This window comes from Amblyraja radiata, chromosome 3 (assembly GCF_010909765.2).
Source record: "Amblyraja radiata isolate CabotCenter1 chromosome 3, sAmbRad1.1.pri, whole genome shotgun sequence".
Classification (NCBI taxonomy): domain Eukaryota; kingdom Metazoa; phylum Chordata; class Chondrichthyes; order Rajiformes; family Rajidae; genus Amblyraja; species Amblyraja radiata.
The window spans coordinates 93,362,511-93,382,432 of NC_045958.1; the positions used below are offsets into that span (position 1 = coordinate 93,362,511).

Sequence of the window (19,922 nt, forward strand, 5' to 3'; positions counted from 1 at the left end):
ACATTTGCTTTCTTCCATTCTGCAGGACACATTCCAGAATCTATCCTATTTTTAAATATGGTGGCAAATTAATTTGCAAACCTAAAGCTGCTTCTTTCAAAATTCGGGGATGTTGATCATCTGACTGTCAATTTCAATCACACAGATGTCTCCAGCAATGTCTTTCTTTAACTAATTCTGATCTCTTTCAGTACCTCATTCTCTACTAGACCCATAATTATCTGCAGTTTCTCTTTGGATCAAACTTCCAAGGAGAAAAGTTGTATCCCTCCTCCGTCAGTTCCTTATTCCCTGAAGTAAAATTCCACCATGTCTTTAAGGGACCACTCAACTTCTTCAGTTTATTCCTTTTTATGTAATTATGGAATCTCTTACAATCCACTCACTCTCGTTATCTGCCACCCCCCAACCCCACCCTTTCTTTATAGATCCCCATTTGCCAAGGTTTGGTCATAAGATCATAAGATTAATAAAGCGAACTGTTATTAAAACTTATGCAGGATCGATAATACTTACCAACGTGTGAATCTCCATTCCCTTTCCTCTTCTGAGTTTGTCCCAGACTTCTTCGTGACCAGGAAAAAAAGGCCTTCTTCTTATTGCCATAGTCATCTTCAAATTCACTGTTTAGTAGCCTGGTTGATTTAGATTTTGTGCTGGACTAAATAAGAAACACCTCTAATGAGTAAGGAACACATTTAGAAAATCAACCTTAGTTATACATGAGTATGAGTTTGTCTACCTTACTATTTCGGCCTGGTGAAGTAACTGCTCGAAACTGTTAGAAAATAAATTGATAACTCACAGCCTTTCCATATTTCAACCTTTTTCTAAGTCCTTCATTAGTCACTAAACCAAAGAAAATATATTCCCATAATATGTGAAAATTCAAGTAAATGTCTTCACAATTAATTTAAGATGGGTGATACAGACACAAAATGCTGGAGTAACTCAGCGGGTCAGGCAACATTTCTGGAGAAAAGGAATAGGTGACGTTAAGGGTCGAGACCCTTCATCAGTCGAAGAGTCAGGGAGAGGGACACTGGAGGTATGGGAAGTACAGAACAAGGCAGTGCCTGCATTGATGACTCAGGAGAGATGGAGTCCACAATAGTGCATTGTTGGATGGGGACGAGGTGATAACGAAGGAATACAAAGGGTGAAACAAGTAAGAGGACTAGGGTGGGGGAGGGACGGAGAGAGAGGGAATGTAAGGGTTACTTGAAGTTAGAGAAAGCAATATTCATGCCGCTGGGTTGTAACCTGCCCAAGCAAAATATGAGGTGGTGTTCCTCTGTACCTTCCCAAAAGTCTGTACCTTCCTATACCTCCGGTGTCCCCCTCCCTGAGTCTGATGAAGGGTCTCGACCCAAAACGTCACCTATTCATAGATACATAGAAAATAGGTGCAGGAGTAGGCCATTCACCAGAGATGCTGCCTGTCCTGCTGAGTTACTCCAGCACGTTGTGTCGATCTTCGGTGTAAACCAGCATCTGCAGTTCCACCTCATACAATTTGGGATGGATGGTCTTTTAAAGGCTGCACTGGTTGTAGGATCCAATGTGAACTGTAAATAATTCTTAGTTCTCCTTTTTTGCTCACCAAAGTACTTATCTGATAATTAATTTTAAGGGAAATTTATAAATAATTATCAGATAAATACCCTAGTAAGCTAAAACAGCGATGTTTTAATCATTGGACAAAGAATGAAGAACAGACAAAAAGCAGAGTATATTTGAAATGGTAACATATTGATAAATATTGATGATCAAAGGAACTCAGGTCATCTAGTGCACGTGACTGAGAAATAATGTGCAATTAGGAAAGAAAAAGGTATTACAAAGATGCAAGTACAGGAGTAAGGGAGTAATCGGCCAGGTTGAACATAGCAGGGCTGCGACCAGTACCATTTTCAGCAGGCTTTGTAGGTGTTGTTGGAGAGATTTAAACTAGTTTGGCACAGGAGGTGGAAACCTCAAAGGGGGTTCAGGAAACAGTCAAAGCAGGAATAGGAAGCCAGAAATATAGCAAGTGGGATAAAAGACAACATAAATAAATTGAACAAGCAAAGGGAGTTAAAGTACAGAAAATTGTTTAAAATTATGTAACTGAATGCTCTGAATGCATCTGAGTGCTCACATCATTGGGCTGCGGTAGAGCTGCTGCTTTACAGTACCAGAGACGCCGGTTCGATCCTGACTATGGATGCTGTCTGTATGGAGTTTGTATGTTCTCCCTGTGACCACAGGGGTATTGACTGGGTGGCTCGGTTTGCTCCCACATTTCAAAGACGTACAAGTTTGTAGGTTAATTGGCTTCTGTAAATTGTACCCAGTATGTAGGATAATGCTTGTGTACTGGGTGATCATAGGTCACCCAGTGGGCCGAAGGGTCTGTTTGCATGCTGTATCTCTAAACTAAATTAAACAAGGTATAGGTAGTTCTGCTATAACAGGATGCAGTCCTAAGAAACCTAACATTGTAGAAAATCATATTATAAAAACCATCGTGTCAAGAGGGGGTGACGAGCCAGAGTGTTTCAGACTCACAATAACAAAGTTCTTTTCTCTGCAGATTTAAAAAATAGTTATTTTTAATAGTTCCAAGTTTATTTTTGTTGCAGTAAGTGGCACTACTTTACAAAAAGAAAACTACAAAACTTTAACTAAGCTATGAACTGTAGACTGTCTTTGGTTGCATTAAGGTCTTCAAGGTTTTTTATATTGGGGTTATTAATTCATTGATTTTTGTTTGTTTGTTATGTGTTATCTATGAGAATTCCTGTTGCGTTCTTCCATGTAAGAATTGTTCTGTTATTGGTGGATAAGGGCAGCATGGTGGCGCAGCTGTACACTTGCTGCCTTACAGCAGCAGAGACCCGGGTTTGATCCTGACTACGGATGCTTGTCTGTACGGAGTTTATACGTTCTCCCCATGACCGTGGGTTTTCTCCAAGATCAGTTTCCTCCCACATTCCAAAGATGTACAGGTTTCTAGGTTAATTGGCTTGGCATAATTGTAAATTAACCATAGTGCGTGTAGTAGAGTGTATGTATGTGGGGATCGTTGTTCGGTACAGACCCGGTGGGCCGAAGGGCCTGTTTCCGCGCTGTATCTCTAAACTAAAAAAATCTCTAAACTAAAATATGTCAATTAAACACTCTTGAAGTTAAAAATATTCTTTATAGTTTAGAAGAACGAGAGGTGATTTTATCAAAACACAAAATTCTTAAAGGTAGGCTGATAGTTTCTATCCAAGTAGGATGCTTCCCCCAACTCGGAAGTCTAATGAGCAGGGAACACAGTCTGAAAATAAGGGACAAACCATACTGATTGAGATGATGAGAAATATATTCAAGAGATGATAAACATTTGTAATTCTCTATGCTGACGCTGTGAGAACTGTGTTCATTTAACTGTGTTCATTTAAAGCAGAGATATAAGGTAAGCGCTGGAGAAATGGTGCAGAGGTCAAAGATGAATGATGGAATAAAGTAAAATAATTCTTAGTTGCTCAGAATATTTTTAACTTCCACTATTAAATCATCATGGTTAGAGTCCATATAATTTTTACTTTGTCTATGCTAACTACCATCCTCCTCCTTTTACATATACAAAACTGACAAGACTAATTGGATTTAAAATGCATCTCACTCCCTTCTGCAACCTGTCCAACTGAAGGGCTGAACATTTCCATAAGCTCTCGTCCCTTCTTCCTCCCCAATTTTGTCAACTTATAAGCACCAGGTAATTGGATACCATTTCACACCAGAGTGTTCGAGGCTTTCTGATCCATAACCTAGGTCTTGCTTTTATGAGTGTGCATATATCATGATAAAATTCATAAAACTAGATGCTTCAACAACTCACCCCACAACCCTAATCATATCCTGGATCACAGCAGTCTCATTGCTAAGGGGGTTGGAGGATATGAGGATTGGACAAAATAGATGGGGTCTACGACTAGCTTTGAGTTTATTGAACAGTGGAGCAGAGTGACTGTACCACCTGCTTCCGCTTCTATTTCGCATGCTCTCATGCACATGCTGAAGTCCACATACTACCTACCTTGTTTGGGGTAGAGAGGTTGGACCGGTCTGAGCTGGCGCTGTGCTTTGAGGCAGGACTGCAAGGTATCAGACAGGGATCAGGCAAGGCACGACCCTCCACTTCTGCCAGCATACATTCTTGGTACAGCGTTGATTTCAGAAAACGAGTATAGCTGTCAAACTTCATCAGGCTAAAAATCTACTTTGAAGAAAATAAATGCTATGTTTTTCGTTTCCGTGAACTATAGCTTTCAGCCTAAAAAAAAATGTTACCTTTTGAACAGTAAATTATCTTCATGCATAAACAAACCATGACATGATTATTTTTAGATCAGAATGTAATACTGAAAATATCTTTTGCAAATATATTTTTTAATGAAAATGTTTTTACTCATATAAATTCTATAATTTTAAGTTTTTTGAAATAATTAAATGAATAACGGCTCTGATTACTATACCTGCAGCTGCTGCTCTTTAAACATATCGGGATGTGGTGCGTTGATAATATCATCAGCTAACTGCGCCTGGCTGTCAATATTGACCGGGGTCACTGCCTTGTTGGATAAGAAATTGGTGTAGATCTCCCGTGCTCTATACAAAAGCTGTAAATCACAGTGGAATTGGACAAACAAAGGATGCACAAATATTAACAATTATCTAACTATTATTACCAGCACAAGGATGAGTAAACAAGGAGAATGCGTATAGGCAGCTGCATATCTGACAAAAAGCCACCTTACCCTAAAAAAGTTGCTACAAAAGGTTTCTCAATGGTTTTTTGTAGTATCAGATGTGCTTAATAACACACCAAATGTCTACCACAATCAGCCACTGGAAAGGTCTAATTTTCAAGATGGCGTCCAAGATCTATTTTATATGTAATATTAGCATAAAAACAACAGACAGCCAACCATGTCATCTCTGAGTTCCCGCTCTACCACCCACCAAATGGAGTTCAGGGCCTGGCAGACATTGTCGCAGAGACAACAACCTGGCTGCTCAACAACCGGCTTGAGATCTAACTATTACTTTGGTTTATGTTTCATTTGCAAGAAGAAGAAGCATAAAAAGGAATATTATCCAGTGCAAGTATAGGTCTGCCTCATAAAAACAAACATGACACATGAAAATCAAGTAATAGGAACTACAGTATAACTATGCCTATGTTGTCAATTTGAAATAAGCTCTTGACTTAAATTGTCATTGTTATTTGTATACATCATTCATCAAGGATTAGAACACCCAGGCCAATCATCAATTGTGTTCTTGCCTATGATTGACAGGTACCCTGGGGACAAGACATGCATTCTGTCCACGCTGGATTTCATTTGCGATCTCGCTATCAAACACCATGCTCCGCCAATTATTATGTTCGATCAGCCCCTGTATTGGAAAGCTGCAGAGATCATCATGATTGCACCAGAGTAGTCACTTGAAAAACATTGTCTTGCTGCTTGGATGTTTTCACACATTCATGAACCTACTTTGTGCAATAGGAACACTGATGCAAGGCACAGGACTCAGGAACATTATGGAAGTTGTCTATGGTGAAAATGCCGTCCAGCATATGATGACTGGAAAATCAGTGCAAAGAGCTTTCCGTGGACATCTGCTGGTGGACAGATGTCTCAATCACCTGGTTGTGTCAGATCTGCTGGAGGATGACCCACAGTTCCAGTCATTGGTAGACCAGGCGGGAGAAACGTACTCATCCTTGGTGGAGAAAGAAACTACTTTGGAGAGTGCTGTAGCATCGGACATGTTAATCCAAATCAAAGAAAAGTCAAGTCAAGTCACTTTTATTTCTATAGCACATTTAAAAAACAACTCTCGTTGGCCAAAGTGCTTTACATTGGTGGAGGTACTAACGTTATACAACATGGGTCACAATACAAGATTGCCACAAAAAAGGCAGAAGTTAGGACAAGGTCAAAAACCAGTCAACTGTGAATAAACTATCAGAGAATGCTGCAGACTGCCCGAGATTTGATCAAAGCAGATCGCACAGGATCTTGGATGCTGCACTTGCGCGCAGTGTCAGACTGCCTGCCAATATTTGCCGCCGCTGGACACTACAACTATCTGAAGTCTACATATTTCTATATCCAAGAAATGCGCCAACTTGAGCCCAGACATCCTGATGTATATGTCAAATTTTCCAAGGGTTTCCATGTGAACCACCGGAACAACCAGTTCTGGGCAGGCCTTAGCTCTGACCTTGTCATCGAGCAGACATTGATGTGGTCCTTGAAGAGTAGTACAGGATTGACTCATGGAAGCGGAATGACCGAAGAAATGTGCGTGTTGTGGACCATGTCCACACCCATCACATCTGAGTACAACAACACCATGCAGGAATTCAATGATCTCACCTACATGACCCGCAAATCAACAGAAGCAAGGATGAAATGAGATCACTCTGACTTGGAAAAGATCAAGGAGAAACTTTCCTCTTGCATGCCATTCTCTTCAGACCCATCTCTGAGAAATATTGTTACTGGTGTAATCGCCAAAGAGGATGTAAATGTGCAAGGGTTCGAGAATGTTGAGCGCGAGATCGTTGAAAAAATGGTCGGAAAACCAGTTTTTGGGATCTCATTCAAACGGAATACCATGCAAAAACCCTTGCAGACGAGTTCAAGTTGCCCAAGGCTGAACCATTGACACCAAAATTACTTGTCTATGATGAATGATGAAGTAGTAATGGCCATTTTTATAGCTTGGTGGCCATATTGGTCCGCAATGTTGGATTTCACAATTATGTACTAATTTTACTATAATTTAAATATGCTAATTGAATTCCTAGACCCCCAAAACATGAGGTTAGGCACCAAAATTATATGTCTATGATGAATAATGAATAATGGATATTTTAAGGATTTGCCGCCATCTTGAAAGTTAGACCTTGCCAGTGGTCTGACTGTGGTAGACTTTTGGTGTGTTATTAAGCACACCTGATACTACAAAAAACTATTGAGAAACCTTTTGGTAGCAATTTTTTGGGGGTCAAACCACAAATGCAACCACCTAGTATCGGAGTGGGGCATTGAGTATAAGAGTCAAGGTCATGTTGCAGCTTATAGGCCTTTGGTTGAGCTGCATTTGGAGCACTGTGCACTTCTGGTTGCCACATTACAAGAAGGCTTTGGAGAGAGTGCAGAAGGGGGTTTACCATAATGCTGTCATTAGAGGTTATTACCGAAAAGGAGTTGATAAGTTCATAAACTTGGATTGGACAAACTTGGATTGGTTTCTCTGGAGAGACAGAGGTGAAAGAGAATCTGATAGAGGTATATAAAATTATGAGAGGCATAGATCAAGTGGACATTCAAACCCCTTTCCCCCCATGGTGGAAATGTCAAGGATTACTAGGGCACAGCTTTAAGGTGAGTAGGGCAAAATTTAAAAGATGCACTAGGCAAGTATTTTCTTTTTTAACGCAGAGTGGGGGTGCCTAATGGTCCGCCAGAGGTGATGGTGGGGGCAGATACAATAGTAGGCCTTTAAGGGGCTTTTAGATAGGCACATGGATATACAGGAAAAGGAGGGATATGGATCACGTCTAGGTAGAGGACATTCATTTAACTTGGCATCGTTCGACATGGACATTGTGGGCCGAAGGGCCTGTTCCTGTGCTGTACTGTTCTGTTCTAAATTAAATGCAGAAAGCAAGTTAAAATTATTGTGACACTTTTAATCCCTTCTCTACCACTCAGAGCCTAATGTTGGAATATTTAACAAATTATTGTAAAAATCAAAGCTAGAAACATTGAAAATCACAACGGAAAAATATTCTACCAATAAAGTGAAACGGATTCATCCTAAGACCCAAGCAGTGATTAAATAGTGGGCTATAATGGTGGGACCTATTCGTTTGAAACGATTAATCTTTCCTCTCGTACTAGAATATAAATACTAAAAGCCAATTAGTCTCTCCAAATGGGACAGATTGAGATTAGAAAACAGCTTTGTTATTTTTTTGTACAGGATTCATGTGCAATGGACTGAGATAATACCTATCCTCAAGTGCAGAGAGACATTTCTCGACACATCTGAAATACTGACATGTTGAGAATAAATCATATAACAGTACAACACAGCAAACAAATTGAGTAGAAAGGAACTGCAGATGCTGGTTTATACCAAAGATAGACACAAAGTGCTGGAGTAACTCAGCACGTCAGGCAGCATCTCTGGAGATAAAGGATGGGTGGCGTTTCAGGTAAGTACCCTTCTTTAGATGAGATCCGAAAAGTCACCCATCCTTTTTCTCCAGAGATGCTGCCTGACCCGCTGAGTTACTCTAGCACTTTATGTCCATGCACAGCAAATTATGCACAACATACTAAGTCTTCTAGAGCAGCATTTTTTGCTGCCTTTCCAGCATTTTCTTTATCAAGTTTATTTTGAAAAGTACAACTGAATCTGTAGCAAAAATGGAAAATACTGGAAATGCCCAACAGTTCAGCACTATGGAGAGAGAAACAGTCAATGTTTCAGGTCCAAAACCTACCATCAGAACTGAATCTGTTTTGATCACCACGCATTCCAAATTTTAATCTTTTATTGTATATAATAGTCATTTTTCCTCACATTTGGAGCAGCACAGCCAGTAGAGATGCTGCCTCACAGTGTCAGAGGCCTGGGTTCAATCCTCACCTCGAAGTTATTTTTATTTTGCAAGTTTTCCATGACTCTATTGGCTCCTTACACATGCAGAAGATGTGATAATATAATTAAAAGGAACTGCAGATGTTGGTTTATATCAAAGCTAGATACAAAATGCTGGAGTAACCTAGTAGGTCAGGCAGCATCTCTGGAGAAAATGGATAGGTGACGTTTTAGGTCAGGTCCCTTCTTCAGACTTTATCCATTTTCATTATTCATTATCCATTCTTCAGACTTATCGATTTTCTCCAGTAAGCTGTCTGACCTGCTGAGTTACTCCAGTATTTTGTTTCCATCCAAAAGATGTGCATATTGGTAGGTTAAGCAAAACACAAACTGCTGGAGAAACACAGTGTGTCAGGCAGCATCTCTGGAGGAAACAAACAGGTGATGGACCCTTCTGCAGATTGAAGTAGCTGACCCGAATCATCGCCTGTCCATTCCCACTACAGATGCTGCCTGATCCACTGAGTTCCTCCAACACTTTTCATTTTACTCAAGGTTCCAACTCTGGAATCCCCTGTGTTTCCATGTCGGTGGTTAAATTGGCCGCTATAATTTTCTTCTAGTGTGCAGTTAGAATCTGGGGCAAATTTCTGGAAATATGGGCCAAATAAAAATAGGATTAACATAGGATTATTGACATAGGATAGGTCTGAAAAAAATGTCTCGACCCGAAACGTCATCCATTCCTTCTCTCCAGAAATGCTGCCTGTCCTGTTGAGTTACAGCAGCATTTTATGCCTATCTTCGGTGTACACAAGTATCTGCAGTTCCTTTCTACACATAGGATTAGTGTAAATCAGTGGCTGATGGTTAGTGTGGATTCAGTGGGCCAAAGGGCCTACTTCCATGCTGTATGTCCCTATGATATGGGAGTTATTGGGCACTGATTTGAGAACAAAGAGGACCTTGAAGTGGAAGAAGGGTCTCGACCGAAACGTCACTCATTCCTTCTCGCCAGTCCTGCCTGTCCTGCTGAGTTACTCCAGCATTTTGTGTCTACCTTGAAGCCGAGTTGGATGGAGGGGATTTCATGGGGAATGTGCACTAATTTATGGGGGCCCTTCCAATGTAGAGTAAACAGATCATAATTCTGGGAATGAGTTCTGGGGGACATAGCAATGGAGTTTTTATTTTAGGTAACCAGTCTGTCCTATGTGAGGCCAAGTTCTGAAATAGGGTCATCCACCTGTAGTCTTGACTCATTTCCTTCCCCACTGTATGTTGCAGGGTATTTCCAGTACTTTACTTGGATAGGAAAGGTTTAGAGAGATATGGCCCAAATGCTGGCAAATGGGATTAGCTTTGATGGGGCATATTGGTCAGCATGGACGGGTTGGGGCGAGGGGCATGTTTCCGTGCTGTATGACTCAATGACTCTCCTTTGCATCAACTTTCGAACAATTGGATCTCACAGTCTGAACTTGTTCTTTTCGCTCTCTCATTGCCCTCATTCATGCATTAACTCAACACAAGATACGCTATCTGGATAACCACAGTCTCCAGCCTATCACACACAATGTCCCCCACTCCCACCACTTAAAACATGCTTGCTTTCGCATTTTTTCTAGTTCTCATGAAAGCTTGTGGACTTGAAACAGTGTCTCTGTTTATCTCTCCAAAGATACTGCCTGACCTTTTGAATTTTTCTGGCATTTCTGATAGTCTTGGTGGTATAACTAATCACAAGGTTGTAATATGATTGGAATGCACTCCAGTCAAATTTCCAGCACAAGGTTAAACTGTGGCAAAAAAAGTGATAGCTGCTATTGTCAATTCAATTGTGCTGAACAAAAAAGTGTAATGGGATCTAATATCCAGGCCATTGTGTATTCTTTGCTTTAACATCCTGTTAACTTCAGGAGTCATAGAGTCATACCTACCACCCTTTGCGTAAAGAAGTTGCCCCTCGGGTTCCCATTAAATCTTTCCCCCTTGCACTTTAAACCTATGTCCACTGCTTTACGTAAACCAGTGTTAAGCAAATACCTTGAGGTTGCAGTCTGAATGCATTCCCCTGAAAATGTTAGCATCGAGAATGTTTTACCTCTCCTTATGGTGTCTGCACAGAACTGTATCTGCCATATGGAACATAGAACAGTACAGCGCAAGAACAGGTCCTTTGGCCCACAATGTTTGTGCTGAACATGATGCTGATCATCTATTATATATCTGCACTTTATCCATATTCCTCTATTCCCCACATATCCATATCCCTATCCAAAAGTCTCTTAAATGCCACTATCGCCTCTACCTCAACCACCACCCAGAGCAGTGCGTTCCAGGCACTCACCACCCTCTGTGCGAAAAACTTGCCCCGCTAAACTTTGCCCTACTCACCTCAAAGCTATGCCCTGTAGTATTTAATATTTCCATCCTGGGGAAATAAATTCTGACTTACTACCCTACGTATGCCTCTCATAATTTTATATACCTTTATCAGGTCTCTTCACAACCTCCAGAGAAAATCCAAGTCTGTTCAACCTCTCCCTGTCGCTAATATCTCTTTCGACTCACAATGTTCGTGCCGAATATGATGCCAAGATCATTTCTTATCTGACTGTGCATAATCTATATCCCATTTCAACTCATCTGTCTGAAGAAGTCTGAAGGGTCGCGACCCGAAACCTCACCCTTCCCCACCCCATACGGACATTTCTGTCCTGGGCCTCCTCCATTGTCAGAGTGAAGCTACACACAAATTGGAGGAACGGCATCTCATATTTTTCTTGGGTAGCTTACAACCTAACATTATGAACATTGAATGTTCTCATTTTAAATAACCTCCATCTTTGCCCCCTTCTTCCACTCCACACAGTTCGCCACATTGATTCTCTTGAGATCACCTTTGACCTAGCCCACATTGGATCTAACAGGCACCCTGCCTGCAGCTGTGATTGATCCTGGTCTTTACTCACCTCCAGCTCTTCACCTCCCTCCCCACCCCCACCTTTCAGTCCAATCCTAACCTGGCCTGCTGCCTGGCCCCCTGAGTTACTCCAGCACTTTGTGTCTATCTTTGGTATAAGCCAGCATCTGTAGTTCTTTGTTAGTAAATTTTGTCCCTCCATGATCTATCCCTCCGATGTGTAAACATTACATTGGTCTAAATATTTCGTCAAGACCTGGCTAGTTTCCGCGACAAGGTTATAGCACGTAGCGGCCTCATCCGACGCCTGGCAGGAACAAGTTGGGGAGGGAGCCAGTCCATCAACTCTTCGCACCTCTGCCTTAGCTCTTGTGTATGCCTCAGCTGAGTACAGCTGGAGTATGGAGTGGAAGTAGACATACTAGCCTGGTAGACACGAGCCAAAACAACACCTTGCGAACCATCACTGGGTGCCTTCAACCTACTCCAGTCGAGCAGCTTCCTATACTTGCAGGAATTCCGCCTGCAGGAATCCGAAGGCAAGCAGCAACTCAGAAACAAACTCGTCGTGCCATGGACCCAGATCACCTCCTCCATCAGGCTATCAGCAGAGAGCAGAGGCCACCCTGACTGAAGTCCCGTTACCGCTTTGCTCGACATGGAAAGCAACTCCTAGCATCAATCCAGCCAACTGAGACAAAAGCACACTGGATAGCCATCAAGTGGTCACAGGAGTGGAAGGCAACCTCATCTCCATTACACAGCTACATCTCTTCACCAGATAAAAGCTGTCCAGAGTCTGACCTCCCCACAGGAGCATGGGTGAAGCTCAACAGACTTCGTACTGGAGTTGGGCGTTTCAATGCCAGCATGTGGAGATGGGGATACCGCCAGAGCCCAGCCTGCGAATGCTGAGCAGAACAACAGACAGCCAACCATGTCATCTCTGGGTGCCCGCTATACCATCCACCAAATTGAGCTCAGGGCCTGGCAGACATTGACGCAGAGACAACAACCTGGCTGCTCAACACCTGGTTTGAGATCTAACTATTCCTTTGGTTTATGTTTCATTCGCAAGAAGGAGGAGGAGGAGATTGGTCTAAATCGGGGCTAGGAAGCTCAAAGGGAAGGAGTAGACATTAAAAAAAAAAGTTCAGCTTTGAACAAATTTCTCACCTGTTTCTTGTCCTGCTGAGGGATCTGGCTGAAGTATTCACAGTTCTGCCAGAACAATATGTTTTCTTCACTAAATTCTTTCTTCAGAAATTCCTACCAAAATAAAAAAAACCCCTTAATAATATTTTATAACTATCTTATCAACCACAGAAGCAATTTTATATACACACACCTCACATTTCACTCCTGCTTAATTTGCACACTTTTAGAATGTCGCGCTTGTCTAATTACCACCAAAGTTTAATTTACCTGCTCCTATTGTTGGAATATTGCGCTCAGATTTATGCCTGGCACTGTATGGCAGCTTAGTCGAGTGCTGTTAAATTTAGTTTTAGTTTAGAGATACAGCACGGAAACAGGCCCTTCGGCCCATCGAGTCCACACCGACCAGTGATCCTGCACATTAACACTATCCTACACACACTAGGGACAATTTACATTTATACAAAGCCAATTAACCTACAAACCTGTACGTGGGGTGTGGGAGGAAACTGAAGATCTCTGAGAAAATCCACGCGGTCAGCGGGAGAATGTACAAAGTCCATACAGACAGCAACCATAATTGGGTACAGACCCGGATCTCTGGCGCTGAAAGTGCTGTAAGGCAGCAACTCTACTGCTGCACCGCCGTGCTGCACGAGCACTGCCTGGCATATGTTTGATTTACATGCCGCATAACCACTGCGTAAAACGGGGGATGCCTGTATCTGACTAATGTAATACTCAATTCTAGTGAATATATAGCGATGCACTTTAGTTGCAGAAAACATTTGTATATCCAAGTCCAGAAGTTACACTATGAACCTCGCAAAACCTTCTTCCTTGCTGAAAAAACTTGTATTTTGATTTAAGTAACTTTTTGTTAAAAGGTAAAATCAAGAGTAGTGTTCGACTTGTAAAGAAATACTGATCGCCAGCAGCAATGGAAACCCAAAGACCCGTTTCCCTTTTCCTGCAGTTTGGAAGGATATTCCTAATCCCCAGGCACCATTAATAGAAGACAGGCCAAAAACAACTGCCACATTTGTCTATCTGACAACACCTACTGCAGTTCCAAGTAATATGTCATTGTTCGGGGGTAAAGAACTAAACTGAGTTTCTCTGGTTTCTTTATTTATAACTGGGCCTGCAGTAATCAAAAACGCAAGACCTTTTGGAAACTCAGTCAGTAGCAAAACATATTAATTGGACCTGTCTAAATCTTTAGCGTCGGGTTTGATTTTTAGCAAAATTGCAAGAGTTACTGTAAAGTAAGGTAAAATAACCTGACCACACATGAACATGCAATTTACAATCAGAAATATGATCTTTCCAGTGCTGTGGGCAGTCTTACTTCGGTGACATCCAAAATACAACCAAGTAAATCTTAGTTTGGACATTTTGATTCATCATGTTGTCTTTTTATCTAGTTTTCCATCCAAAGCCTTTTAAAGAAACAGCAATGGATCATTCTTCCAAAATTATATATGCATACATATAAACACAAGGTCCTGCTTTTAATGTACTCTCAAAGAAGCAGGGTCTCGACCTGAAATGTCACCCGTCCACATCCTCCAGAGATGCTGCCTGACCTACTGTTACTCCAGTGCTTTGTGTTTCTTTTAAGTCAGCATCCGAAGATCCTTGAGCCAAGTAACTTGCTTTCTGAAACCGCTGCATACATGATTCCACCTCAGAAAAGTTTTATTACTGAGCAATCACCATAGATTATTTTATATATATGTAAAAATAAACTCCTGCAATATTATTTTGCATACTCCAGCTCTGTGAGATACATGATACTTTTTTTTTTAACATCCAATTATTATTTCCTAATGCTTGCTGTTTGCCTGCTGCTTAAATACAGAAACTCACAACATTTATTTTGGTTCACTTTTCATGTGTTAATTTTGAACTTTACTGCAGTACTAAATAAACCTATTATCCAATCTCTTTTTGTCAAAGTTAAATATTTGCTGATTGTTGAAAAGGAAACAGCGTTGCGGAATAACAGCAAAAAGCAAAGATACCGCCTAAACTGATATTTATACCATTCTTTCCTTTCATGCTGAAATATGGTAAACTCTCCAAAAACCCTCGATGTAAAAACTGAATTCAACCTTATCATCATAATCCAGCTAATATAAGGTAAGTTGATATATATTTTAAAAATTCCATTAAAACATCTGAAGAGTCCGCTGAGTTTAAGATAGAGTGCAGAATAGTGCTAAATAAATGAACATGATAACAATGGGTCCTGGTGCTCCGAGTACTAAATTCCACCCTATTTACAGCAGCAGATGAGCACAGGCGAAGTCATCTCATAAACCCAGAGAAGCAAAGAGGAGAACTACAGGTGTCAATAAATAATGCTAATTCTGACTTTCCACGTTTCTGCACTGATATCCTATCCTGTCTTTGTTCAGTTTTTCCAGGAAGTCACTGTTATCGATAACTGAAGCCTGAAGAAGGATTCGGATCCAAAACATTGCTTCCAAAGACGTACAGGTTTGTAGGTTAATTTGGCTTTGGTAAAAATTGGAAATTGTCCCTTGTGTGTAGGATAGTGCTAGAGTACAGGAATCGCTGGTCGGCGTGGACTCGGTGGGCCGAAGGGCCTGTTTTCACGCTGTATCTCTAAACTAAACCATCCATGTTTTCCAGGGATGTTGCATGATCTGTTGAGCTGCACCAGCATTTTGCATCTATGTTTGGTATAAACTAGCAGCTGCATATCCTTGTTATCACTCCTCTTAATTGTCTTTTGAGTTATCTCAGCATTCAAAAGATGCAAAATGACGTGATCTCATCGACAATGTAGTGTACAGATTTCTCATTCTTTAGTACCAGCTTTTCCTTTCAAGAGTTCAATCACAGGTTCTATCAGTTTACTTACGGAGAAATATCTGATGCCAACTGGATCATGGAGAAGCCGTTCAAAGGACACAGCCCAGCTGGCTACCTGTCGCTCTCCGTGCTTTCTGCAGCTTTGGACACTGGGAAGGCTGGCATTGCTGTTGATGCTGTTCGCACTGTTGTAGTTCTTGAGATCGGCACCATTTAACTCTGTCAAAAAAGACAACAAATATCGTATACACAAAAATACATTTTTATTGTGCTCACTTGCATTAGAACAGATAGAAAAGCAGAGAAAATGTTCAAGTATTAAAATCAAAGAATCTTCCAACAAGGAGCAAAACCATTTGGCCCAAAGTTCTGGATTAATTCTTTATGAAAGAGCTATAAAAAATATTCCACTTCCTCCTTCCCCTAACCCCAATAACTAGCCAGTTAACTTATTTCAATATTTATGTACGCAAAATATGGACAAAGATTCACTGACGCAAGCTTCAAATAATTTTCTTCATCAATCTCATTGTTTGGAAACCATCCTGATAGAGAAAGGATAGAGAGCAGTAATGTTTTGCTTATCAGCAATACCAAATGGAATTGGGAAGCAACCTATATGACCTTGGCTAGACGTAGCTCAATGTTGTTTTCCCTTGTTACGTTTGCAAATGTTATGGAGCCATAGAGTCAAAGAGGTGTACATCATGGAAACAAGCCCTTCAGTCTGCCTTACCCATGCCGACCAAGTTGGCTTCATGGTGTAGTCCCATTTGCTTGCATTTGGTCAGTAGCCCTCTGTGCCTTCCTATCCATATATTTGTCCAAGTTTTTTGGAAGCCATAATGGCATTCACTTCTACAGCTTCTCTGGCAGTTCATTATAATGAGTGTATAATGATATGATGAGCATTTGAAGGCACTGGGCCTGTACTCGTTGAAGTTTAGATGAGGGGGGGACCTCATTGAAACCTACTGAATAGTGAAAGGCCTAGATAGAGTGAATGTGGAGAGGATGTTTCAAATAGTGGGAGAGTCGAGGACGAGAGGCCATAGCCTCAGAATAAAAGGGCGTACCTTTAGAAAGGATAGGACGAGGGATTTCTTTAGTCAAAGGGTGGTGAATCTGTGGAATTCATTGCCACAGTCAGCTGTGGAGACCAAGTTAATGGATATTTTTAAGGCCGAGATTGACAGATTCTTGATTAGTAAGGGTGTCAGGTGTTATGGGCAGAAGGCAGGAGAATGGGGTTGAGAGGGAAAGATCAGCCATGATTGATTCTAGATTGGCCTATCACGGGGGACCTCATCAAATGCCTTACTAAAATCCATGTGGCCAACATCCACCACCCTACCCTCATCGATCACCTTTGTCACCTCATCTAAAAACTCAAACAAGTTAGTACAACTTGACCTGCTGCGAATCTTGAGATCTAATCTTGAATGTAAATTACTGATTAAAGTGCTGAACCAAGTGCTGAACCAAGAAGTGTTTTTACGACTATAATTCTCACTTTGCAGTGAATTATCTTACCTCATAGAGAATTAGTACCACCGGGTGGTGCCAGCAATAGTTGCCAAACCAACAGTCCATCTATCCTTTCCTTCTTTGTGTTTTAAATATATGTTTTTAGTGTTCTTTAGTTTGTTTTTATGTGGGGGGTGGGGGGCGGTTGGGGGAAACCTTTTCTAATCTCTTACCTCGACGGAGATGCGATTTTTTTCCGTATCGCATCTCCATCCGCACTGCGGCCTAACATCGAGGAGTTGCCGGCCTTTGCTGGAGACCGAGCTCCATCGCGGGGAGCCTGCAGACTTTAACACCGCGGAGCCCACAATCTCTTTGCCAGGGAGCTCCAGCCGTGGGTGCTTGCGGACTTAACATCACGGAGCACACGGACTCAAGTCAGAGACTGACTTCGGGAACTCCAAGCCGTGGGAGTTTCGACCGCCACCATGCGGGAGTTTCGACTGCCGCGACGTGGAAGTTTCAATCGCCCCGACGCGGGAGTTTCAATCGCCCCGAAGCGGGAGTTTCAATTGCCCCGACACGGGAGTTTTAATCGCCCCGACACGGGAGTTTCGACCGTCCAACGCAGGTGCTTCGACCGTTGGCTGCGGGAGCTTTGATCGCCCTGACTGATGGTTCGACTGCCCCGACCGCGTGAGAATAAAGAGGAAGTAGAATGGACTTTTTTGCCTTCCATCACAGTGAGGAATGTGGGGAATCCGCTGTGGTGGATTTTTTTGGTTAATTTTTATGTAGTTGTGTCTTGTTGCTTTTTTTTTCGTATGGCTGTATGTTAATTCGCATATGTTCATTAATTGCTACATGTGACAACAAAAGGCCTTTGAGACCTTCGAAACCTTGTTCATTGGGGATTTATCCACTTTAATGCGCTTCAAGAACCCAACACCACCTTCTTCTTGATCTCAAATTGCCCATGCATATTAATATTGTCCAAACTGATTTCACTGTCCTCCATGTCCAATTTGTTCGTGAAAACAGATGCCAAGTATTAGTCTGCATCCTCTGACTCCAAGCACATATCCCTTCCTTTATCCTTCCTTCTTCCTGGTTAACAGCTTATTTTTAATATAATTAAGAATTCAGATTTAAAAAAATCCCCACATTAAAAAACAAATCTGACTTGCTAATGATATTTCATGGTTCCTTTTGGCCTTGCTAAATATCCACTTGAGTTCTTTACCATTTGCACGAGAGGAATAGATCGGGTAGATGCAGAGTCTCTTGCCCAGAACAGGTGAATCGAGTACCAGAGGACATAGGTTTAAGGTGAAGGGGAAAAGATTTAATAGGAATCTAAGAGGTAACATTTTCACACAAATGGAGGTGGGTATATGGAACAAGCTACCTGAGGAGGTAATTGAGGCTGGGACTATCTCAACATTTATGAAACGATTAGACAAGTACATGGACAGGACAGGCTTGGAGGGATATGGACCAAACACAGGCCGATGGGACTAGTGTAGCTGGAACTTGTTGGCCGGTGTGGGCAAGTTGTGCCGAAGGGCCTGTTTCCATGCTGTATCACTCTATGACTCTGAATGGCGAAGTAGACTTGATGGGCCAAATGGCCTAACTCTGCTCCTAGAACTTATGAATGTATTCCAGATACAGACTATCTTGTGAGTGAAAGATTAGCCCCTGAAGTCCTTGCTAAATCTCTCCCCTCTTACCTTAAGCCTATGCTCTCTAGATTTAGGATATTCTGCCCTAAGAAAAAGATTATGAGCATTCTTTCTATCCATGCCCATCAAGATCTTGTACACCTCAATAAAGTCACCCCACAACCACTTTCACTCCAAAGCCCAGTATAGTTACTACTTTAGGTTATTGCAAAACGCTGTAGAAATTATTTAAAACAGGAGTTTAAAGCAATTATGACAAATATTGCTTTATTTTTTTCTCTGCGCTGTACTTTTCATCGAGCTACACAATAGCAAATCGAAGAACTAGGCTGTGTCATAATAACGATCATACAACACTATTTACCAAATATATTGGATGGTTTTTAAATAACAGTCCCAAGACAACAATTCTGATTCAAAGAGTTTTCCACTGTGCGATCAGGGCTAATATTTCCAGTTTTGAAGATGTTGCCCAAAATGCCACAGATGAGACGAATAAATAGCAGCTGATGAGTCAGCTCAATTTCTCTATACGGCACATTTCTGCACCACAAGGGGGCAATTTAACTACCCATGCGGTACCCAATGGGTGCAGTAGCATAGTTGAAAAATTGGTAATGGCCCACATCTGCGCCACTGTCCAATCTAAACCTCTTGCAAATTGCACCCAGGAAAAATAGGTCTATGGAGGGTGCCATCTCCCGTGCACTGCATGCAGCTGTGGATCACCTTGACACAACCAACATCTATTTCTTTTTGCTTCTTTTTTCCCCCGCTCCCCCTACTACAATCAGTGTGAAGAAGGGCAGCACAGTGGCGCAGCGGTAGACCCACACTCCAAAGACGTTCAGGTTTGTAGGTTAATTGGCTTCGGTAAAATTGTAAATTGACCCTCGTGTGCAGGTTAATGTTGGTCGGCGCAGACTGGGTGGGCCGAAGGGCATGTTTCTGCGCTAAAGTCTAAAGTAAAGTATGTGGGGTGGATGAACAAGATGATTTTGGTGTTGAGCAACTGGGAGATCAGGTAGGTTTAGGCGAACTGAGCGGAGGTGTTCAGCGAAAGATCGCCGAGCCTGCGCTTGGTCTCCCGGTTGCTCAACACTTTAACTCCCCCTCCATTCCCACACTGAAGTGCTTTAAGAGGTTAGTTATGGTGCATATCAACTACTACCTCAACA

The 19,922-nt window shown here is 41.7% G+C and overlaps 1 protein-coding gene across 1 annotated transcript in view; it reads right to left on the reverse strand.

The window, feature by feature from the left end:
• The window catches only part of rgs12 (regulator of G protein signaling 12), a 147,093-nt gene that overhangs the window by 39,861 nt on the left and 87,310 nt on the right, over nt 1-19,922 (reverse strand). Inside the window, exons 5-9 of the mRNA XM_033018338.1 lie at nt 15,642-15,811; nt 12,767-12,859; nt 4,509-4,652; nt 4,070-4,249; nt 517-661 (exon numbers count right to left, since the gene is read on the reverse strand). Coding sequence (XP_032874229.1) covers nt 517-661; nt 4,070-4,249; nt 4,509-4,652; nt 12,767-12,859; nt 15,642-15,811 — 732 coding nt within the window. The remainder of the gene's footprint in view (nt 1-516; nt 662-4,069; nt 4,250-4,508; nt 4,653-12,766; nt 12,860-15,641; nt 15,812-19,922) is intronic.